The 24,587-nt window shown below is 42.0% G+C and overlaps 1 protein-coding gene across 18 annotated transcripts in view; it reads left to right on the top strand.

Annotated features, from left to right (window-relative positions):
* The first annotated feature begins 7,467 nt into the window (after nt 1-7,467).
* The window catches only part of ABI2 (abl interactor 2), a 65,606-nt gene continuing 48,486 nt past the window's right edge, over nt 7,468-24,587 (top strand). For 6 of the 18 annotated variants that reach the window (XM_071434763.1, XM_071434758.1, XM_071434761.1 and 3 more), the window contains exon 1: nt 7,472-7,759. In XM_071434763.1, coding sequence (XP_071290864.1) covers nt 7,643-7,759 — 117 coding nt within the window. In that variant the 5' untranslated portion in view covers nt 7,472-7,642. Of the gene's footprint in view, nt 7,760-24,587 lie in introns of all 18 variants that reach the window. The other 12 variants (XM_071434765.1, XM_071434753.1, XM_071434749.1 and 9 more) reach the window with 4 other exon arrangements.

The raw sequence follows: 24,587 nt of genomic DNA, 5'->3' as shown, positions 1-24,587 counted from the left end.
ATTACATGGAAGTTGCCTGGCCTCTGGTTTCATATTCCAGCAGTGCTAAGTAGGTAGAGCCTGTTGCTGTATATACCCGGTAGTTCACAGTGAATGTCTTTTTTACTTGAGGAAGCTTGATGGTGATTTTTACATAGTAAAGATGAAAATACTGCAAACATACATCATGCATTTATACATTTTATAGCTGTACTGTTCCAGTGTGGCAAACTGAGCTGAGCATTCACATTTTCTCAATTACCTTCAAGAACTGGAAATCCTTATCACCTCTGTGTTTCTTTCTCCCATTACTGCTGCACTGGTCTTGAAATTGTCACCAGAGCTAAAAATCCTCATTCTGTAAATGAAACTGTGATTTCAAAAAATTTTACAGTACAGTCTCCTCATAAAACTCCACAAGTCTTTTGCTGATGTGACTCACTCAATTACTCATGTGGGCAGACGTTCAGATAATAAAAGTGGTTAATGGAAAGCTGTGAAAAAAACTGCTGGTTCCTAAGGAGGCAGCCAGGGGGAATGTACTGTGGGTATTTTATCCTAAGAGCTGCTGAATTCACTGAGCTCCCAGGCACTTTTTTAAGATAAGGATTTCTCCATTCTGCTTTTTCCTTTGTATAAAAACAGCTTGAAATATCAGATTGCCAACAGAGAAGCAAAAGCACACCAGCTGTATCTGTTTGCTCTTCTGCTCCTCTTCCTACATATTAGAGATGATAGCCAGTTTGTGCCCTGAAATAATCCCTTTGTCCTCGTGATGTACATACCTAAACAACAGCATTCTAATGAGCTCTGGGTTTCTGAATCAAGGAGCACAACTAACAAGTGGCTGAACAACCTCTTTTGCTGGAAGTGTCACATACACTGACAAGGATCAGATTTTTCTGGAATTAATAAAATTAAGAGATTTGGCCTTGAGATTTGGTTTGCCATAGGTCAGGAAATACATCTAGGAAACAGGTTTCAATGACATTCTAGTGAGTGCACAGTAGAGGAATATGGCACCTTTTGAAGTTCACGAGGCAGAAAAGTGTGGAAAAGTAGTAAGGTACCACTTGGATGTGAGAACTGCACTATCTAATGAAGTTATACATGTGTGGTGGCTTCAAAGAGACTTAGAATTAAGCCAAAACTGAACTAGTGTAAGTGGATGAACTAACAACTAGTGTAAGTGGATTAGAGCTAAGGGCTAGCTGGCATTTGCAGAAATTAACTCTTGGTTGTGTGGCTCTGAGGCTGGTAGATTTTTGGGGGATGTGCTACTGCAGTTGCTGTGTGAGCCCATTCCAACAACAGTGCTGGATATAGAAAGAGAGAGGATGTGAATATATGCTCGTTTTTGACACAAGATGAGCTGGGAGGGAGACTATGGTTTGACTTGTAAAATAGAGCTTCTGGCACAGAGAAGCAGTGCATGCATGTTGAGGCTCTGGACCAGAGAAAGTAAGCTGTCAGGTTATATTTAGCCACTACATGCTGCAGGAAAGCACAGAGGGGGAAGGAGGGGAATGATTGCATAGCTGAGCCCCATGGGTAGTGAGCACACAGAGCAGGGAATGAGGCTGTTAGGAGAGGATGAATTGCCTTGGTGTTCCTGATTCAAATAAATCTCTATGTGAGCCCAGGCATCTGCACAGATTTGTATGCTTACTTTGATTACCAGAGCTCAGCTTTATTTATCCATCAATAATACCCTAGACTCCCATTAGGTGAAGAGTGACCAACCTGTGGCCTTCCAGCCATTCCCCTCTGCTCTCACCCTAGGGATGTCTCCTGCAGCAATCCCATTCCTAGCTGGGGAAGCAGTAGTCTGAGAGGGGCTCTTAAACCAATGTCCTAAACTGCAGTACAGCCCAGCTGCACACCCAGCTCAGTCCTCACCCACTGGAATCTTGTTAGCTAAGGCTGGCATCTGCAAAATAGGTTAGGCTACCCTGCTGCATTTGAATTCAGGGGTGTGAATCCTCCATTGTGTTTTCTAGAAAGCTCAATCCTAAATAGATGAAGATGGAAAAAAAAATCCTTATACCTGTATGAGACAGATCAAACCTTGCATGCTGATGTGTGGCAGTCAGTCATTTGGGTCCTGTCATATACTCCAGGGTGCAGAGATTGTAACTTTGACTAGTTTACAGCAGGATGGGTACAGCTTAGGTTCTTAACTCTTTCCTGCTAAAAGCTCACTTGTATGATTCAGAGATGCTTTTGCCTTTGCAATAAATAAGGCCTTTCAGCTCCCTCTCCAAGGAGACATGTGGAGAGGCCTGGCTGCCTTCTGTGCATAAATATTTCTGTCAAACTGGATTCAGACTCAGGTGGGTGAAACAACTGTGCCCATGGGAGCCATCAGCCTCCACCTCCTGCATCACTGAGATTTGTCTTGTTGCCATACTGTCAAAATTAGCTGTGGGTGAGAGAAAGGGCTGAAATGCTCCTGTATGTTCACCAAGCAGGACAACAGAGCAGTTGGGGGAAGGAGGGAGATGCAGACTGTAATAGTGAAGAGAAGCTGTGCAAGGAGAAGCTGCCTTCACAGCCTGGAGAAAGGGGATTACTTGTCCAGATGTGTGATAGAAGGAGGAAAGATGACTTCAAAGGTGTGATTAATTATTCCCTTCCTATGCAAGGGAGTTATGCTAGTTACAGAAACATCACACATTGAGTTTGGTGGCTCCAAAGAATATGCAAGATCATAAAATATTTTTTAAATGGTTTATGTGGTAAAAGCAGGATTACAAACAGAACAGGATTAGAAAAGCTCCAAGGGGCGAGTTCCTGGAGTTATGCAAGTACCTAAAAATCTGAACTTAAATTTCAGGAAGAAACAAAGACCTCAAAGAATGGTTCTGACTGCTGCAGCTGCTGCAGACCAAATTTGAAAATGTGAAAAAAGCATCAGTAAGTCAGTAATAGTGAGCCAGAATCAATATTTCAGAGAGGATGAATTTTTGTATGTGCTGTAGTGGAGCATTAACTACCCTTCAGTGGCTCAGTGACCATATTAGACCTTACCTGGGGGATGCCACAGGATCAGGAGAGAGTGGAAAAGGACTGGCAGTTGGTCTGGGTTAGCATCTTAGAGAAGGAATACCAGCAGGAAAAACAAATCAGAGCTGTTCTTTCCTCCCCTGTTCCCTGAATGCTTGTCGTTTGATCCCTTGGAAGGAAACTGATGAGCAGCTATGCTTTGTGCTGGCCTCTCTTTGAGACCATTTGTTGCTTGTTTTCTTTTAATGTCTGAAACGTTAGATGATTTTTCCTATTTGGCCTGACCTCTTCCTTCTGGGGAGCGTACTTCCCCTTGTACTGGCTCTGTCCTCACACGGTGCTCTGTTGAAAGAAAGTTCAGCAGAAAACTAGAAAAAAGCTTGGGATTTGGAATAAGACGTGCCCTCAAACAGATGGTCTGAATCTCTGCAGCATCTCCTGCTCCTCTCTGGAGGTGCTGTGAGGTATGAGATGTCAGCTGTGCACTAGATGGTTCTGGAATAGCAATTTTGGGCAAACACTTCCATGAGATGGAAGCTACTCTCCTACCTTTGTGCAGCCAGCCTTTTACCCAGCAGCAGTTTCTCATAAGCAGAGAGGTTATCTGTGGTTATAATCTTGATTGCCCAGCAAATTGCTGAATGCCTGAGGAAGCAGGAGGAGAATGTGCAGCTTCAGGGTGTGTGGGTTTTTCAGTCTGGTTTACAGTGAGCGCTGGAGGTTGAGTGTTTAGGATGCCTTGAGATCCTGACACCGTTTGTTGCAGAATTAGACAGTTGCATTCTGTGCTGGGAGGCCACCCCAGCACTCTGGAATAGCCATGGGAGTTTAATAAACTGCTGTTTGCTTCAGAAGCTTTGGATTATGAGGCTGGCAAACAGTGGCTATCCAGGCAGAGGCAGACCCAAACACCACGTGAAGCAAGCATGAAGACTGTGTCTCTGTTGGGGCAGTGAAGGTACATGCTTCAGTTACAGACTCTTTTCTTCAATTGCCCAATTCTCCTTCCCTCCCTCACCCCTCCAGTAAATGCTACCTTCCTCCTAAAGGGCATGGGCCTATATATATCATCAGTACACATGAGCAAAACTTTGGTACCAGAGTCCTTTGTCCTTTATCCAGCTGCAGATCTGCTCAGCTCCATGTGATGCAGCAGCACAGGGATTTTCAGCTTTTGTTCTGCTGTTTACAAAGAGTGAAAAGATAAAAGGAAAAGTGTTCATAAAACTAGAGCACAGTTATATAAAGAAGTGAACTGAAAACCTGCAACAGGATCTGTCCAAGATCTGACCTGGTCATCTGTCCAAAGATCTTTACTTGTACCCCTTATGTGATGTGCTGTTCAGTTCTCTGTAAAGCAAAAGAAATGGAAGAGACTTTGATTGTGATTTCTTACTCTGTGCAAAACATAGGTGGCCTTTGAGGTACCCCATTATTACTTTTCTCTAATAAGGAATTGATGATTCAAACTGTATGTGTGGGACACCCATGCAGAGTGCTCAGCTGCAGCATTGCATGTGACCAATGGGTTGGCTCACCTGTGTAAATTTTTGTGAGGAGGGGACTCCCTTGGGTGATTGGCAGGGCTAAAACCCTGACATCTGAGAGAAGTTGGAAGAATAGTGGTTTCCCTGTGCCTTTGGATCTTGGATCTCCAATTTAAAGTCTCTAGACTGCTTGCCTTTCTATTTTTTGGTGACTGTTTGAACAGCACCTTTAGGTGAAAAATGTCTTTGCTTCTCAGTCCTGAAGATATTAATATAAGGGAAAATCTTGCACAATAGGATTGAAAAAAAATTGGAGAAGTTACAGTGTGTAATAAATTAGGGCTGAGGGAATGTAAAAACTTAAAATTAGTTTAGCACATCACTTGACAGATGGGAAGTAATTTATGTAAATTTAGGGAAGTGGTAGTTGGATTCAGTTGATCTAATTTAAACACTATTTCTAATTATTTTTTGTATGTATACAGAGGATTATAGAATGGTCATTATTCTGACAGAAGGGCTCTTCATGTTTAAATTTAAATCCATAAATGAGTACCCTATTAAAATGTAAACATGCTGTGATAACAAGCACCTGATTATGCAGGCAGGTTAGTCCAGCTACTCTGGTGAACAGCTGTGTGCATGTATTTCAGATAAGGCTTTTTCTTGCACCCTAAGAACCACAGGCAGAGCCCTTGAGAGGTCAAGAGGTGGCTGATCCACAGGTGGGAGCTGATGTTGAGTGCAGATCTGAGAGCAGATGGGCTCTCACAGGTTTCCACTGAAAGCAGGCCCGGGTGGCACCCAAGGGCACAGAGGGAAGATGACACAATTAAACAGTTGCCCCTCCCTGCACTCTGGTGCTGCTAATTCAAGTTTAAACTCCCAACAGCATCTTTGGAGAACCTTCTCCTTTACATTTTGACAGCTCTCTCGTTTTGCCAAGAGAAAGATCATGTAGGTTTACTGGGGAGCTGCCAAATGACAGCTTGACTTCACACCTGAGAAGCAAATGAATGAGAAGAGAAGGAAAGCCTCAGCCTGCCTCCAGCCTGGCACAAACACAGTCTTGGAAGCATGGGCATGAGCAACTCCTGGAGCTGCAACAGCAGCAGCAGATGTGACACAAACAGAATCCAAGCTGAAGCTGCAGTGGAGGAGGGAGTATGGGGCCTATTACCAAACTGCAAAAGCATTATCCATCAGCTGCACACCCTGGGGGAGGTGGAGGCCTGGCCATGGATGATTCTTGCAGGTGTGGGATAAGGCTTGGAGCTCCACACTGTACAGCAGCCTTCTTGAGTTGAATTGGCTGGCTTTCCTTCCTTGAGCCATTGCAGTAAAGACTGCTCTCTCAAGACGTGCATTAACAATCAGCAGGGCAGCTGACAGCCATGACTCATTCTTTAACTACCCCAAACCCAGTATTTTTGGATGTGTAACTCATGGTTTATAAACTCTGTGGGTAGAGGGCACCAAGAGACATCTCTTTGCTCCTTGTGGGTTTAGGGCAGAATGCCAGACTGTTGTTGAGAACTGCAGGCAGCCTGACTCCACGGGTGTTCAGGCACCCCATGGGTGTTCAGTGACAGCACAGGTGCTCATGAGCAGTCACCTCTCTCCTCCCACAAGCATCATGGTGAGGCGTCTCTGGCAGGGTATTCTGTGGTTCATAAGCCTTTTTGTGAGAGTAAGTCTATTACAGCTACAAATTACCCTTGGCTTTCTAACTGCTTGTAGAAAAGTACTAGAAGTTGTGAATTTCAGACCACATTTTAAAATGGGAGAAAAATGATTTGCACATGAGGGTTTTTTTACCAGTATGATGAACACTGTCCCTGACTCATCCTTCATATAGGAGAACTAAGCAAGCTAAGAAGAAATGACCTTCAGGGCAGGGATTTCCATCTTACTTTACTTTTATGACAAGAAATTTCCAAGGACTGGCCACAAAGATTACTAGTTTGTTGCCTGACCCGGCCAGGTGTTTATAATCTGCAATTCTAGAAGTCAGGCATCTCCAGCTGGATGCCTTTGCAAGAGCAGCCAAAGCCAGAGAACAGCCGTTCTGTAGGAGCAGGCTGCTGCCCAGGTCCCGCAGCGCTGGATGCTCTCTGCCCAGCTACCTGGTGTCTGTAACGTGAGCGCTGGGGGAGCGCCAGGCTCCTGCACCGCGCCTGGGCTGCACCACACGGGCAGCAGGAGCTCTGTGCAGCCCCACGGGAACAGGAGCGAGTAATCACAGCTGCAGCTTATTCCAAAGAGACACGTGAGCTCCCCTGCAGAAAGCTGGGACGCTTCTGCCCAGAGGGCTGGTTGGTTGGGGTTTTTTTTTGTGGGAGAAGGGCTACTTCTAGGTTCAGGTGGAGGAATTGAGTGGGAAAGCCTTGCACGCTCCTCGAAGGGTGGACATTTTCATCACAATCCTGGAGTGACTTCCCTGGAACATAAAGGAAATCGGTGTTGAAGCCGGGAACTGACCGATCAGACCTGACTAATGGCCCCAGTGCAGCCTCAGCCACGAGGCTGTCCTTCCTCTCTTTCTGCTGACCCTTCATTATGTGCTTTTTTGGCAAGGCTGGAAGTTCACCCTTCCTCACGCCCTTGTAGAACAGCAGCTTTTCAGAGAGGATCGCCACAGAGGACGTTTCGCTCTTCCTGCGGCGATCCCAAGAGCCGCTCAGCGGTCGCCCAGGGGCAGGAGGGTCACATAGCGCTCGGAGCCCCCAGGGCTATGGGCAGAGGTGGCCGCAGGGCGAGTGAATTAAGGCGGGACAATTTAGAAGGAAGCCAAGGCAGCCCAAAAGGCGCACTCGCGTAGTTATTTATCGTTTCCCGGACAGCGGCACTGGGGCCGCCCGGGGGCCGTGCGCCCTTTCCCCCGCTCCCGCCGGAAACGCCCCCCGCGCGCGGCCGGCACGGAAGTGGGCGCGCGGGGGGCCGCGCGGGGCGGCGCATGCGCAGGAGGCGGCGCGCGGCCGCGCCCCGCCCCCGCCGCGGTGGGGGTCTGGCGCGCGCTCCGTGCGCGCGGCGCGAGGCCGGGCCCGGGCGGCGGGCGCGGAGCCCGGGGGGGCGGGGGGAGCGCGCGGAGCGGGCGGGGGTGAGGGACGCACGGTCGGTCTGTCTGTCTGTCTGTCGGTGAGTCGGTCGGTCGGTGAGAGGATGTGAAGATGGCGGAGCTGCAGATGCTGCTGGAGGAGGAGATCCCGGGGGGGCGCCGGGCCCTGTTCGACAGCTACACGAACCTGGAGCGGGTGGCCGAGTACTGCGAGACCAACTACATCCAGGTGCGCCGGGGCCGGGCAGGGCGCGCCCTCACGGCCGGGCCCGCGGGGCTGCCCCGCTCGCCGGGCCCGCGGCGGCGGGCGGGCAGCGCCGGCTGCTGCAGCCCGGGCTGGGGGGGGAAAGCTGCTTCACCTCCAGCGTGAGCTACCCCGGCGTGACGAGGCGCTTAAATGTGTAATTGATTCCTAAATTGAATTCCTTCCACTTTGTGAGTGAAATGTTTATCCTGGATCGTGTCCCTGTCCCCCTTTTCGTCCCCTCCGCAGATTCTGATCTGCTTTGCTGTCGAGGTGATGTGATAAACCGAGGGCACGGCTGACTCCTGCAAATACGGTGTTGGTGCCTTTTAATTTAGAGGAGAATGACATAGGCTTCAGTAGAGTTATGTCTGTCCGTTTGTATTTCCCTTCTCGAGCAGGACTGGAATTCCATAGGAAGGGCAGCTACCAAGTGGTAGGTGCAGGATGGAAGTGTGATGTAGTGGAGCTGGTACAGAATTAGGGAGAAGGAGATGAAGTGCAAGTGCTACCGCATAGTGTGGTTTTTGCAGTGATTGCTCTAAAGCCAGGCTGCTGCTTCTTTAATTTCTCTTTCTAGTGGAAAGAAAGGCAAAATATTCTCGGTTTATTTTGATAGTGATAATAGGTCCAAATGAAAACTTTGCCCCCAAACACAAGAAGACACCCTGAGACATGTCTGAGTGTGCAGAAGGGAAAGGTAGGGGGGATGATGTGGATTTGTGGTGTCAGTATTGAGAGAATTCCAAAGTGTCCCAGAATTGTTTCTGAATTCAGTCCCCGAAGGGCAGAGTGCTTGTGTGCTTCCAGAGGGCAGCTAGTGATGAGATCTGTGCTGAGACTGTTCTGTCAGTGAAAATGGGAGAGACTATTTAACCAGAGGCAGAGAATACTTAGAATGTCCCTGTCAAAAAGCTCTCAGTTTCCTTTGAATTGCTGAATGACCAGCTGTCCTTTAGAGAGAAGACTTTGCATATTTTGGGTCATTTACAAAACAGGTCAATTATAGTAAAATGATATAGATATATTTTATTATGTAATGACGCTTCTGATGTTGAATTAGCGTGACTTGGGGTTTTTAAGAGACATGTTGAAATCTTGCAGTTATGACCTGACATATGTGTGTTTAAATTTCTGCTTTTTTGAGAAGTGATTTTTCTGGAATATGGGAGAGGAGTATTGGAAGGCAGAACCAGATAGAAAGAACTGCCTGTAGTTGGGTTTTTTCCTTTGACTTTTTTTTTTATTCTTTGTATAAATCAAAGTTTGCAAATCTCTACAGAACAGATCCACTTTTAGTGCCTTAATGAAAACTGCAGAAGGGGACTCCATGCTGTTTAGTGCAAACAGAGATCGAAAGAAAGATGGTTATTGCCCCAGACAGCACACAGTCCATAAGGACAGTCTGGGATCACAGGAGCTGGATACAGACAGATGGTGAATGAAGGAAAAGAATGAGGCACTCTTGGTCAGCCTGATGGATTCTGACCACCACACAGCAATATCTCAACTGCTGGCAATTTATCCAGGCATCATGGCCACACAGGGCTTTAAGGAGGAGGTTAGAATTAAAGAATGAAGTTGTGTTGTGAGCATTGACTGTGAGGTGCAGTATGGGTCACAGCATCAACATGATTAAATTTTTAAGGAAGTGGAGAATGGAGACATCAGCCAGGCAAAAGGATCTGGCTTTTGGACAGGGTGGGTTTGCTATGGAGAGCAGGTTCAGTGTGAGGGGATTCGGGATTTAGTGGTGCGAGTGTCCTAGTAACAAATCTGTCAGTGAGCTCGCCCCACCTTCACCGTGCCACAGCTGCGTGAACTGCTGCACCAGATCTCTGTAAAGAGCTGACTTTTCCTGCTCTACAGGAGGGGAATAGGTTAATGGGAATAACTGTTGGTTAATTGGATATTTGTGGTTTTGCTTCTGATAATATTTATTATTCCAAAGTTATGTCTGGAGGAAGTCCAAATTATTTTCAAAATAGTAGCCTTGAATTTTTGGGGGAAGATGGGTTTGTAAATGATCTGAAGAGTATGGAAGAGTAATCATCCAGAAAGTCATGTAATGAAGATGAACTAATTCTACTGTAATCCTGTAATATTTCACTTGTGACAGAAGATTTGTTGTGGATAATCTTGAGATCAAGGGAGGCTCAGGTTGTGGCTGAGACCTAAGTTTATCTGCAGGATGGTAGGTGCTGTGGTGATGGGGACATTGAAGGCCCTTCATTGGCCTGTCTTATCTATTTCAGTAGCCAAGCCACTCCCTTTCTGTGCCAGTTGCTGCTTTGAAGTTTTATTGTCCAGTTCAAAAACTGTTGCAAAAGCCAGTGAGGCAAAGGCCAGTGTAAAAGAATTTGAAATACAGCGCTAAAGCAAATGGGTTTTTCTCTTCCCCCCCCCAGCAACATAATTGCAGCTTCAAAATAATTAAAATGTAATCTCATACATGAGGAAATTGCTAGTTCATAGTAGTAGAGCTGTGGCAATTGCAACTCATTTGACTTCTGCTTATGAAATGAAAAATCTGTTCTTAAAAATTTTGTCAGTGTTTATCCAAATTATGATTGATATGTAGCTAGATGACTTTAGCAACAGGGAATGTTACATAAAATGTTATCCTTCCCTTGAGTCTGTGATATGGTAATGTATCAGAAAACATCAGCTTTAAATTTTGTGGAAAATTATAGGAAATACAGCAAATATATAGTAAATGGACCTGCAGCAGTGAAAGAAAGGACTGCTGTTTGGGGGGAAAAAAGTTTTTTGGTGTCAAAAATGTCTTATTCTTCTAATAACTTGGAGAAATCATACAGTTTTTTTATGTCATGCTGCTTCTTAAAGAGAAGGGGAAGAAAAGCTTTTTTGTTTAGGAGGGTGTTTGTGTGGTAGCTGACAGAATGTCAATCACAGGTTAAATTTGATATGATCTCTTCAATGCTTTATGTACTAGTACTGTGTCCCCTGTTTCAGTCTAAACATGCAACAGAGAAATTCTATAAAATTGGATTTTTTGATGTACTTGGTATTTGCAGTCTACAATGATTTATCTGGTCTTCCGTAAAATCAGATAATAGTTATATTGGGCAGTGTATTGTGTTTACAAAGTTTCCCTATTCCTTCTTAATTTTGTTCAGGAGTATCATAAAGAAAATTTCTACTTATGGTAGTATAAGTAACAAGGCCGTACAGTTATGTGACTTGCACATCTTGTTACTGACGTAAATTCCACACTGGCTTGCCCTGTTAAGTTTCTTTGAGCTTGTCTTGTATAAGTTTATTCTGAAATAATCTTTTGTTTGTTTCTCATTATCACTGCTCTTTTTAAAAATCAGCTTTTTCTTTTGTGCAGTGCATGGAGTTTTCTAGAGTAATTGAATGCTTGTGTCTGTAACTCTTTGTTGAAAGAGTCAGAAAAAATTACCAGGTGGAGACATTTCAACCTGTAAGTGTGTGGTGTGCAGAGATTTGAGGTGGGGGAGGTCCCTGATCTGGTTTCTCTGATGTGTTGGCTGGATTCTTCTAAAAGGCTCTATATTTTTTAGTTTTTCAATATTATTCTGCTTTGCTTGTCAGCTCTGGAGACTAAAAAGGAAGAGGGAGTTTCTGATTTTCCTCTCTTCATAGTCTTCATGTTGCCATCACTGTTTGCATTTTATATACAGAAACAGTCTTCTGGTGTTTGTGAGGGGTAGGGTAGAAAGAGTATTTTTATTCTTGTTCTTAGTAGTCAGTCCATCCTGCTGATTACTGGAAATAACCTGCTTTCATTCCTGCAGATAGCATTATTTAACTAGACATAGAGGTGAAAACTACTTGTTTCTTGGTAATTTTACTACAGTCCATAGATCAGTGAATTTCATAGTTGCTTTCCACATTTCTGTTATTTTTACTTAGATCTCATAAGCAAACCCAAGTGGCTGTAGATTTGGAAGCATCTTCAGTAGGCTGAACAAGAGAATGAGGCATCTCTTAGCATATTAGTTGTAAATGACAGGAATGGTGGTCTTTACAAACAGCAACTTAATGGTTACAGCTTTAGTAATGGCAAATTTCCATGGAGTTGCTTGTAATGACTGGTACCAGTATATAATTTGTGTAATTATACAGGGAATTGCAGGAAATATGGTTTATAAACAAGTTCAGGAATGATCTCTCTTCAATTTACTGAAGATGTGTATCACCTTAACAGAGATGACTGAGTTAGATTTGTAAAATCTATTTAGTTTTCAGAAGTGCGAATATCAGAGGAAAGTTGTTTTTGCTCTTTCTGTTCCCTAAGCTTGTTTATTCTATAATCCAACTTCAGTGAAGGGGTGATTAATCTTAGCACTGATGGAACACTTGTTCTGCAGGCATGAAAGTGGATATTGATTAGCTCCAGTGAGTATTAGTCCAGAAGTTCAGGAAGATGATAACAAGTTGAAACTCTAAAAAACCTATGAAAGAGTAGTAAGGGATACATGGGCCATGTGCTATACTGTCTCACTCCTAAGTTCAGTGAATATTGCATGGGTATATATATACCCAGTGAATATATACCATGGGTATATCTTGTCCATCAGCCTATGGTAGGACTTCATGAAAACCGTGGGATTTTAAATTTGAATATGCACTGGTGGATTAAACTTGAAAGTCAGCCAGGTCCCCGCCAAGCTGTTCTCTTACTCTCAGTCCTCAGCTGAGCAACAGGAGAAAGTAAGGAAAAGAAATTCCCAGCTCATGGGTTGAGTTAAGGACAAGGAGGTCACCGACAAATTACTGTCGTGGGCAAACCACTTTCAGCTCGGGGAGTATTAATTTAATTTACTGCCAATTAAAAATAGAGTAGGACAGTGAGAAACAGAGTCAAAACTAAACCCACCTTCCTCCAGCCCTCCCTTCCCAGGTTCAATTTCACTCCTTCTTTTCTAACTCTCGTACTTCCTCCTTCTCCAGTGATGCAGATGCAGGGGAACAGGGAATGGGGGATGCTCTAGTTCATTCATATCACTTTGTCTCTGCTGCTCTCTCCTCCTCACAGTGTTCTTCCTGCTCCAACGTGGCCTCCCTCCAATGGGGTACAGTCCTTCACCAAGTGCTCCAAAATGCTTTGGAGCACAAATCCCAGGTCCTTCCCATGGACTGCAGTTCTTCATGAATTGCTCCAGCATGGGTTCTTCCCAAAAGCATCCAGTCCTGCAGGAACAGACTGCTGCTGTGGGTACCCCACAGGCACTGTTCTGCCCAAAGCCTGCTCCTGCATGGACTTCTCTCCATAGGCTGCAGCTCCTGCCAGAAGCTCCTTCTGTGGGCTCTGCACAGGCTGCAGTTTCTTTCAGAGCATATCCATCTGCCCTGCCATGGGATTCTCCAGTGCTGCAGGGCAATCTCCACTTCAGTGCCTGGAAACACCTCTCCTTACTCCTTCTCTGACCTTGCTGTTGCAGGATTGTGTCTTTCACACGTTTCTCACTCCTCTCCCAGCTGATTCACACTGGTCTTTACCCCTTGGTGGATGCCTTGGCACAGAGGTGCCACCAGCATGGCTGACTGGCTTTTGCCAGTGCTGGGGCCCTCTTGGAGCTGGCTTAGAACTGCCTCTGGTGATGTGGGAACAGCTCCTGATCTCCTCTCACAGAGGCTGCTCCTGCAGACACCTGGCTACCACTAAAGTGGCTCCTTAGGTTTGGGAACTTCAGTGAGGATTAATTAGAACATGTTTCCTTTAAGTGAGTCAGTGAAGCTGGCAAAGTTGTTGAAGAATTCATCACTCAACCAATCTACTTTCCTTTTTCATCACCTGTGCTGTGTTTTGCCAGGAAAGCTAATTTAATGCATTTGTTAATGCCACAAGTTCAACCTGGAGGTCAGGAAGTGCTGGATTGATCCTCTGTTGAGTGGATATGAAAACAGCATGAGCCATTTTATTAGTGGTAATTGGAGTTGCTGGTGGTAATACTGTACGTGTAGGTATGAAAATAAAATTTGTAAATATGCAAGTTGCTAATATAAATGTTGTAACACTAAATGTTGGTTACAAGTGGCGTTCTAGTTGTTCCCTTCTATAGTTTATTTTCAGACTGTGGTTATTGAATTATATTGATCAAGAATTTTAATTCAGAGTAGAAAGCTTCTGCATCCTACAGTTAATCAGCTCTCTGAAATTTATTGTCCATTGCATGTGTTTTACTTGAGTTTACAGTTATTAATCTTTGTGGCTTAGTGCTGAGGCAGGAAGTGGTGCCTATGTAAGGCAAGAGCGTCTCCAGTCAGTGCTTTAAGCCAGTAAAATCTTACTCTGTAGTGTTCAGCAGAATATTTTCTTGATGAAAAGCATTGATTTAAATACCATATTTGCAGCAGATTTATTCAGTAGAGTCTATGTCTAGAGGCTGATGGCCTTTTTTCTTTTTTAAAATTTTGTTTCAAATGCTGTTTTCACACTTAATTGCACACCTGAAATTGACCTCTTGCTTAGTCATCTAAGTTTTGTAAATTTTGTTGGATATCCCTACCAGGAACTTCAGTCATTGGGCTGTTTTATGAAGCAAAACTCCATGTCAATAGATGAAACCTCATCACAGCACACTGAATTTAGGAGCATTTCGTCTTCTCAGGGCTCTCACTAGTTAGGTTGGCAATTCTTTCTTGAATAGAATGAGCTAATTTGTTTTTGCAAGTGAGATGAGTCTATTTCAGTGAGAAATCTTAATTTTCTGTTTCTCAGGTGCAACAACTAAGTTGCTCTGTCAAATTTAAATGTATATGTTTTGAAGTATAGACTCTATATGTGCTATTCCATTTTCCTGTAGCTTATTTCCCAGTAGATGTCATTGTAATATGTATTCTTAATGGTGTTTCAGTTTGAATAATAATAAGCACTTGCCTTATTATTATTGGTGTAGTGTTACCTTGATGAAGTTGTTTTATGCTCAGTGAAATGCAGGATGAGGAACAAATATTACTTGGTCTGGGGTTTTAGTAGCCTGTCTGTGTTGGATATAACACACAGCCAAAGCTAGCTTTGTGCCAACTCATAAATTTACTGGTTTTTTTCTTAAAGGCTCTTCCAAGTAAGTGCAAATGTTTTTCTTAGGGTATTCTGTAAGTGCGTTGTGAATTTCCTGCTGACAAGAGCAGTGCCATTGCTTTGCTCAGGTGTGGGGGGAGTGTGAAGTGAGGGAGGAGGAGGGAATGATCCAGGCAGTGAGCTGTTAGATGGACAGTTTAGGGTGAGAAGTTCATCAAGATCCCAGCTATCAAGTGTGGTTATTTTGAACTTTTGTGCAGCAGTAGTGCTGCTTTTTGGGCCTGAAGGTCTGTAGTGCAAACGTGAGGTGTTGTTTGTGTGGCCCCCGTGACAGCTGTGTGCAGTGGGGCTGACACCTGTTCAGCACCAGAGAGTTGGTGCACATAACCTGTGGGGCTTTCAAAAGCACAATCAGTGCTTGATTTTCTGCAGAGTCTGTCTCAAATAACAAAGTGTCTTCTTGATACTGCTGCTTTTGCCAGACAGGAATATACCAGCTTAGCTGAAATAGTATTTCTCATCTCTGTTCAAACTCAAACTTTTAGTGTGTCTAACAAACAAAATGTGCAAAGCCATTTATTACTGAGTAGTGTATGAATTCAAAACACACTGATTTGTCTTGATTCACTTTAATAATAATCATTAAATAGTATGTGTTCACTCAATATACAGTGCAGATTCTCAATTATCTTGAAGTGTGTCCTTTTATACTGTAAGTTTGAGCAATGCTGGCCATTGCAGCATTTGTAATTCACTCTAATTTTTTAACTAGATGGCGACTTCGTAAATTGGCTTGAGAAGTGCAGCTTTTTCATAGCTGTCGATGTAAGGCAGAGTGTTTGCTGCAGGTTGTAGAAGTTTATTGTCTACCTGCTTTTAATTGGGTAAAAACCAGTGGTCTGCTGCAGCTTGTGGGAAATGTAAAAATGTTAAATATCCCAAATTAAATGGCTATTTTGAATCAGCTAACATACATTTATCTGTATGGAGGGTCTGTGAAGGGACAACCCAAAAATAGTTAGCCAAAAGGAGATGAGAAATAGTAAAAACAAAAGTTAACCTCTTATCCTCCACAGTGCTAACAGCAAAAGAAGAGGCTGAGGTGGATGACAGGCTTCAGAGACACTGAAAAATGCCAATATGAGCAGATGCTCAAAAAAGGAGTGGTTAGTTTTGACAGAAGAGTAATGAATTACAGGATTATTCAAATAATATTTAGAAAAGTATGAACTATGTATGCTGGTTTCCCATTTTTCTTGGTTAAAGTACAGGGATACTAAATTAAGTTTGAGAGGTAATGCTACTTAATCTATGGAATTATTGTTAGGAGTTAAGGTTTAGGATTTAATGATATTCTAGAAAGGCTAGACATTTTAAATAAATAATGAGAATAGAAGCAGTTCTATCTTCTCCTTTCATATTCTTTTGCCTTGCATTTATTCCATGATGGAGTTTTATGTCTCTTATATGAAGTATTTTGCACTGTCCACTGTAATTCATTTCACTGGATTATTGGGGATATTGCTTCTATTTAATACTGTAGTTTCTGTATCCTGAATATGATATATCCTGGATCCTTTGAAATGCTTTTTTGCACAAATTGGTGTTGGATTTGCCTTTTAAGGAGAGGGAATGAATGTGTTGACTTACTCATGTCAATTTAATAAGATCTAGATAAATTTCATTTGTGAGAAAGAGAGCTAAAGGTTTTTATGTGATGGAGTATATATGTGTGTGCTGAAATGGTGGTAGTAAAATTAATGGGCTTTTTCCACCATGACTAATAACTAGTGAACTGGGAGTGAAAGGAGTTGTAGAGAAGAATGAAACTGTGACAGTACATTTATTTGTTATTTATGAGAAATCAGTCTGCAGTGTTTATTGATGTACTCAGTTTTCTCACTTTATTCCTCTGTTAGAGATCTCAGGAATTAGCCTCAAAGATTTAGGCCTATTGATGTTTGTGTTGTCCTTAGAGGTGTGATGCCCATGAAGTGACTCTGTCTCAGAAGGGGCAGAATGATTGAGCATGCAGAATCTCTGGATCAAAGAGTAGTGTGTAATCAGCCTAAATTAGTGAGGGTGTTGGTTTTGAAGCATTTCTCTCACATTCTGAGTGCACTGTCACAAGAGCAGTCCATTCCTGAAAGAAAGAGGTAATTCTTTGACTATATGTGCATCTGTATAAATGAATCAGTTTGGATAATAGAAGGTAGAAAGTTATCAGTAGACTCTGAATTGCTATTACATTTATCTGGTGGTAATAATAATAATTAATTTAAATCATCTCCAAACTGAGGACACTTCTGTAACCACTTGATGGAATGAGTTAATAGAACTGTTGTAAATCATTCCCATTTTATTATCTGCTTAAAATGTACATCTTGTATTTTCTAAATATATATATATGCAATCTTTATATTTGTTGGAGTCAGTAATTCAGTATATGCTACAAATACATGCAGTTTTGATGACTGGAGCAAGAGGGAGGGGTAAACCTCTAATTTTTGTTATTCTCATTTGTGTACTCATCTGTCCACCAAATGCAGGTCCTTGGATAACAGAGCTTATTAGTGTGATGAGCTTCTTATAGATGTTTGTACCATTTTAAGACCCTTCATTAAAGTATGGCTTATAAGTTGTACTCCTTATGCAAGACAGGCTCTTATGAATTGTCTCATTCACTCACCAGTTGGATAATTAATGGAGAGTTATAACTTATTTAACCACTTATGCACATATGAAAGAATTTTTTCATTAAAGAACAAGTGGGGAATACATTGCCAATAATCCACTTGTGTCTGTAAAGGCTGTGCTTAAAAGTTCTCCAAAGAGAAGGGGATTTTCCCTTGTTTTCTTATGATGAGCAGAGGTTAATATTTTCCATGTGTTTTACTTTCCCTGAAATTTTCTTATCTTTTTTTGAGTTGTAGATTTTGTTAAGGACACAGAGAAGAGTGAGATTTATTTGCCACTGGTAAAGTCTCAGAGTATTGAATTCTATTACATTTAGCTTCTTTTTAGCTTGTTTTTTTGTGTGCGTGCTAAACAGGTAAGTGCCTCTGCACAGACCAGATCCCAACTTGAGCAGGCAGCTTCTTATACCTAATTCTGTTGGTTTTAAGTAGCACAGCTCTTAAGTGATGTCATATCTAGATCTTGTACTTCACAAATCAGGGTAAGTACAGCTTTTGTGTGCAAACAGTGGAAGGAGTTTATTTTGCTCTGGATTCCATATGCCCTTAAGGCTCTGAACACAGTCCTTCAAGAATTGTTTGCATGGTTTTCTGTGACTAATTGTAGGGGGAATATGAGTGCTTTTTCCTGAGTTGTAGGGACAAACTGTTCAGTAAAATGACTGGAAGATGATGCATAATACAAAAAAATCCAACTGCTTGTGTCTAGGAAGGTGGAGGATTAGAGGTTATACAGTTGGTAGATTCTTCTTGAAGGAGGAGAGAATTGCTTGTCTGAAAAGCAGCTTGAAAATTCGTGCTTTCTCTGTGCATCTTTGTCTTAAAACCTAGGATTCATGTTGTGGAACTCTTCAGGATGGTTTTATTTATTGCCATAGCTGGATGGATGTATAGAGAGTTGATGTTATTTAGGCATGTCTTGTCAAATGAATAGGTCATTCATGCAACACTTTTAATTCATGAAGGTGTAGAGAAAACCCTACCTTCAGATGGTAGTAGCACTTGCTGAATATATAGTTATAACAATCTGTTGAGACAACTTGAAAATGAGTTCACATTAAAAAGAAAAATGCAAAGCAAGACAATCTTTTATGACATAGAAAAAGCATTCAGCAGTTGAAATGTTCTTATTTTTGTCATTTCACTTCTTTGATGTTTCTATTTCTGTGACAACAAATTGCTGAGACTTGTCAGAAGAATAACATGAAAATTTGTGAATAAGTGAAAATTGAGACTCAGCCTGTGTCATAATTATGGTGAAAGTAAACACAGTCATGGGGACTCTTCATATCCTCTATTGGAGCATAAAACTCCTGTGAGAGGAATCTCATGTTCTTTCACCAGTCTGCAATGTCACTTACACTTCCATGCTGTAAGATTTCATTTCTGCAGTTTGGTGCTGCCCAGGTAATGCTGTGTCCCCTGTGTGCTGTGGCAGCCGCTCCAGTGCAGTGCAGTGCAGTGGGTGTGTGCTGGCCCTGCAGCGCTGCATGCAGCACGTGCAGCCCTCGGGATGAGAGCTCTGGCCACTGGGAGAGTTCCCTGCATGTGGAAAAGCTGCCTGCTCCTGCCCTAGTTAGAGATGATGGAATTTGGCCTATGTGGGAAACAGCATGATAATTCTTAACTGTGGGATTAAAATGACTCCTTCCTGAAATATTTGTCACTGAATTTAGATTGTATAGCAGGAAAGGTTTCCCCTATTTGAAACAACCGTAGTCCGTATATGACTTTTCTTTGAAAATTGTTTGAAAAAATTGACTGTGCATTTGAAAAAATTCATTATTAGTTATTTTGTTAGCTGAGGAGAATAGTGTATTAATTTACTTAATGAAAATCCTAGTCTTAAGTTTTACTGGGCTACTCTAGATGTGTCTGTTGTAGGGTAAAAATTTCAGTACATTTGTCTTTTGCTGAGATGTCTGACTGATGGTGTCTTCTCTGTCCAACATGAATGCTTACCAATCTATACATATTGAAAATAGTCAAAATTCTATAAATATAGGGGAAAAAGGTGTTTAATTGCTCTTAAAGAAATGCATTCTGTCTGATATAGGATTGTCTAAGGAATGTTTATAAAGGTCTTGGGCAGAACAGCACCAGTAAGTGCTGAAGTCAGTATATGAACAAACCTTAAAGGGCCTGGTGAAAATCTGGCTCACATTAGATAAAAAGAGACAAGAAAAATTATTATTTCACCTGTTTTGGTAAAATAAGATAGTACCCGCGGATGTGGTTTTTTTTGTTTTTTTTTTTGTTACAGAAGTGCTTTAGTGGAAGCTAAGGTATTGAGGTATGGAACATCATTAATATGTGTGCAGAGGTGGGCAGCTGTGAATTTTGGAGCATTGCAGCAATGCTCTACTACTTTGAGAGTGTTTGTCTGATTCATTCCTCTGTCCTTTTCTGAAGCTCTTATGGTAACCACCTTTTTCAGGACAGACTTTGTAGAACTTCTTGTACCATTGTATGTAGTGCTTATTTTTCATTTTAGAATTGCTTCCAGGTTTACAGAGCTGTCTTCTGTTGGATCCCAAATAACTTGATTGATTTTTTTGAAGGTGTTCTGATAGAACTACGTCCTTAGCTGCAGCCTCTACAACATCCTGCATGGAGATTTTCTCCTGGATGTTCACTGGGATATTGCTGAAGTTTTGTTTTTCAGAATGTCCTCATGTGTAATTTTGTGTGTTTTTCACATGAGTTATAGTTTGTTGTCTTCAGCTGACATCAATGTTAGGACAAAGGAACTCATACATTTTAGAAATAGTACCAAATCTTGTTTGGTACTGCAGTCATTCTCATGGGGTTTGTTGTATTAATTGAAGTTTATTAAATGCTTTCGATTCAAAGAATGTTTTTGGTGCATCATCTACTTTCTTTGTGTGGAGGCATAAAAACAACCTTGTAGAATTTACAGAGCTTCTGCCAGGGGGTCCATGGGTTATTAGGTAATTACAGTGCTTTGTTTTAAGACAGCAGATTTAAACATTTACTGTATGAAATTCTGATATAGTTCTGAAGGAATTTTCAAAAAAATATGGTCTCCTCAAGCTCATCCTGATTGGTGTTCTGAATGATGGGCCTTTATAGTTAAGCAAGAAGACCCTTATTCCTGGTAGTTTTTGTTTCAAGTCCTGTCTTTTCTTTACCAGACAGAAAACTCTCCATATTGTTAGAGAGAAATTCTGAAATGGCTCAGTGACCTGCAATGCTTTGTTTCAAGTCTGGGGAATCTTAGAATTATTGTATGTGGAGAAAAACTTTGCCAAAGTTGGATTTGGTTATCAAGCATATTGCTTTTGATAACTCAGTGTGATACTTGTTAATTCTTAAAAAGGTAACTTGGTAATTTGCAGAAAGAAGTAGTTTTTAAATTGGATGGAGGTTACTGTATTACAGTGGCAGTATAGTTAACATGGAAAATCAAATGCACATCCTTTTATACATGTAAAATGGCTGTATATTGTTTTTAGAAACTAAGTTACCACTTGCATGAAACAGTCTCTCTTTGGGTAAGAAGTATTGCTCTTGATGGGAATGTAGGTCATGCTTAGAAAATGTGTGTGTAAAATAGAGATCTTGCTGGAAATAATTACAGAACATTTGATGCTGTGCTGTTAAGTTACATACTGCAGGTTGAATATAGCAACTTGGCTTGCTGTTCTTGAGCTACATAGCAATTGACAGAAGGTTTACTTATAATTTTGAAGTAAATGGACCAAAACTGCTTGTTAAGCTAGGAAAAAGAATAATTGCTACTTACAGTGCTTGCAGAAAAGGGTTTTCTTCTGCTTATTTTCTGAGATTCCTAAATTGTAACAGCATAGCAAAGTTTGAGTCTAGTCGAAATTAAAAACCTCCCGTAACCTTAAGATTTTATTTGTTGACAACTCTCTTACAAGCATGAAGAAGAGCTCTGGAAAATCTTCATTTCTAGCAGTTTACCCTTGGGAATCAGACTGGGACTCCTCAGTTGAGGAGGTGACTTTTATATTTCTAAAAAGTTTTCTAGTAAGTGCAGAACGGAGACTGGGTTTGGCTAACTGTCTCTGCAATGGGATTCTGAAGCCAGAATCCCATTCTCACTCTGCCAATATTGTATTTTGTCCAGTGCTATGGTAACAGGAGCAAAAGGTTGTAAAAACATTCTTTGCCAGAAAAATGAGCAGAAGCTTCTCTCAGGACATGTAGGGAACAAATCTACTTAATAAGAAGGCACTGGCTTTGATTTTCAGATTTCAGAGTGAACTTTCACTAACTTTCTTTCACTTCATCATGGTGGTTTGTTCAGTTAATCTCTATCATGGGTCATATGACTGGGTATCATTGAGCGTTGCCACCACCTTCAGCAGGTGGGTTGTACGACGGGTCAGCTTTCAGAAGGATGAACATGGATATCAAGAACAAACCAGCCTGTTGTTGCTTGCTTCTGCTCTCTTTCTGGCAGCGTTTATGGTGGCAGCAAGGAAGAAGTGTGAGCTGTGTGGGTTGCTGTGATTTGTCAGTCAGACAAGAATATGGCGCTGTCTGGTCGTGTAACGGGGCGCAAATGTGCATCTGAGGTGATGGCACTCAGGCACTCAGGGTGTGGCATTGCAGGGGTCAGAGACTTGGGCCTTTAAGTGGTTCTGCAGCAGGCAAGGACAGCTGTCCTGTTTGTTTTAATGCAGGAAAGAAAGAGGGACAGACTGGGCAACCTTTCATAGAAAGGTTTCATGGAAACCTTTCATTCTTTCATTCTGTGCTGTTGAGTGATCAACTGCTGCTGCATCTCACCCAGGTTCTGCTAATTTAGCATAAATCTCTAGGTTTTGGGGGATGCTGCCAGTGGCTCTTTTGCCTCCTAGAGGAATATTGTATATTGCAGCTGTTGTGTGAAAGTTTCTTATTTTGATCTGTACACTTCATATAAAATAAATTTTTTTTTTTTCTCTTCTGTCAGATTGTGGGCATGGATCTGAAGACAGTTCCTTTCTTTCATTGTGTCTGAATTGGTAGCAGCTTTTAAAAGTGCCAAGCAAGAATAATTTCAAATTTAAGGTTAACTGATCATTGTGAAGGGATCTGTGTAATCCAAGTGTCTTTATTTCCTAGAAAATGAAGAGTGACTATGCAAATTCCTGCCCCCCTTTAGTTTAAACCCTCTATCTGCTGTCTTTGGAAGGCATACTCATGTTGCCTGATAGCTATGCATCTTTATTTCTCTTCAAGCTTTTTTTAGCCATAGTTACCAAAGGTAGTCAAAGTATTCCTTCCAGTGTGGTAAAATTTTGGGGCTTGCTTGTGTGAGGAGGTAGAGAAAAGTGAATAGCCATTGAAAGACTTGTATTAGTTAGGGTGGTGATGTGGGAAGAATTCTGAGGATAACAGGGCTGCCTTTGCCGTGGAGAGGAGGAAAGGCTTTCCAGCAGCTTGCATTCCTTGAGCTATCCTCAGTGTTTTTGAGTGCTTGAGGAAGTGGGAGGGTGCCGGAGCTCCGTGTTGCTGTGGTAACTGATGTGGGTGTTATCTGCACACCTGCCAGCCTCCCTCGGGAGCTGCCGGCCCAATAGGGTGTGCATCTTCCCGGCTATGCTGCAATTACACCCTGCCAGTTACAGGTGTCCTGCATCTCCCTGACTGCTTGGGGGGGAACGTTAGGGTGTAAGCTGTGATGGTGGAGGATATGGCTGTGTGTCCTACTTAGCTTTCTTTGCTAGGAGCTTGTGATGTGTGGCAGTGCATGAAACAGTCTCTCCTGGAGACCGGACACTTGGAAGCAGAATCTGCTGCTGCTGCCACAGATCACTCTGTTTGTGATTCTAAATCAAAGCCATTAGTTGACCTCAGTCACTGCTATGTAATGAATTGAATTGAGAATTTATAGTGGAAGAAAGAAACTGGCAAGATTGGGAAATAACTCAGTTGTTACATAAACCCCTGTGACTAGATAATATTTTGTAAAGCTGAAGTAGATATCCTTTCTTAGAAATGATAGATTTTGTTAGATTTCGAGACACAGAGATAAAAGTCTGTTAATCTAATATTGATAGTGGAGGAAACAATTTGTGCAAAAGCATTTTTTGTACAGCAGAATGTAATTACTATATGACTGTAGTTTTTACTTGTGAAAGCCACTTTGCATATGAAGTAGTTTTTGCAAATGCTACCACTTGCTTTATTTTTATTAAGTAACTGTAAAATTAAATTTGACTTTATCAATGATTTTGACTCATAAATTCAGTGAAACCTCTGCATACTAAAGCGTCCTTGGTGAATGAAGAATTGTAGAACAGTAGGTATATGAGATAATAGAGTTAAGCCTATGGACCTTTGCTGTTTCTGAGGTTCTTAATTCAGTGCATTTGTATTGGCCTAGCCTCTTACAGCCACAAATGTGTTGATACTGTGTTGCTATTAAAGCCAAAATTGGCCTTGGCTCTGGAACTCCAACAATAATTATGTTATTGCAGGAACTGGAAAACGACCCACTTCTCTCAGCTGTGTTATTGCAGAAGAGCTACCAGAGAGGGCTGAAACCTCCTCTGGTTTCACTGAATGAGCAGGGGAGTGGGTTCCCCCACTGCTGCTTCCTCTGGAGCAAGAGCAAAGTCTAATACTGTCATGAGTAGCTAGTAACACAACTATGTATTAACTGTATTTTAGATGTAAATGCCTTGGGATGTTAGCATGCTGTTCTTGTGATACAATTTGTGATGCAAATACAATTGCATTTATACAATACATTTATAAATGTACATTTTAAACTGTGGTACTGCTGCCTTGAAAAAGTTTTTTATAGCCTTGTCTAGTAGGTTTGTGTGAATACATCATGCCCTATTATTTTTGCATAAACATGACTTTGGCTCTGTTCTCAAGGAACAGGAACTTGTGAGGTCTGATGAGAGCAGGACATTTGTGTGTGAAAACCGGTCTGCCGTGCTTGTGAATGTATGGAAATAAATACAAAGTTTGATTCTGGTGATGGTTAAGGGAAACCGATGACAGATTTGTTGCAGTGATGCAGGCAGTATGGAAACAGTGGTGCAGGTGATTAGATGTCAGGGAAGCTGTGCTTGTCCACAGCTCCCATTTGCTGTGTTTTTCTCTTGGGTAGAGT

The sequence above is a fragment of the Agelaius tricolor genome, unplaced genomic scaffold, assembly GCF_023055355.1.
Source record: "Agelaius tricolor isolate 1412-34295 unplaced genomic scaffold, bAgeTri1.0.p SCAF_10, whole genome shotgun sequence".
NCBI classification, from domain to species: domain Eukaryota; kingdom Metazoa; phylum Chordata; class Aves; order Passeriformes; family Icteridae; genus Agelaius; species Agelaius tricolor.
Note: the sequence above shows the minus strand (reverse complement) of the source record. Positions and strands in the feature narration are given on the sequence as shown.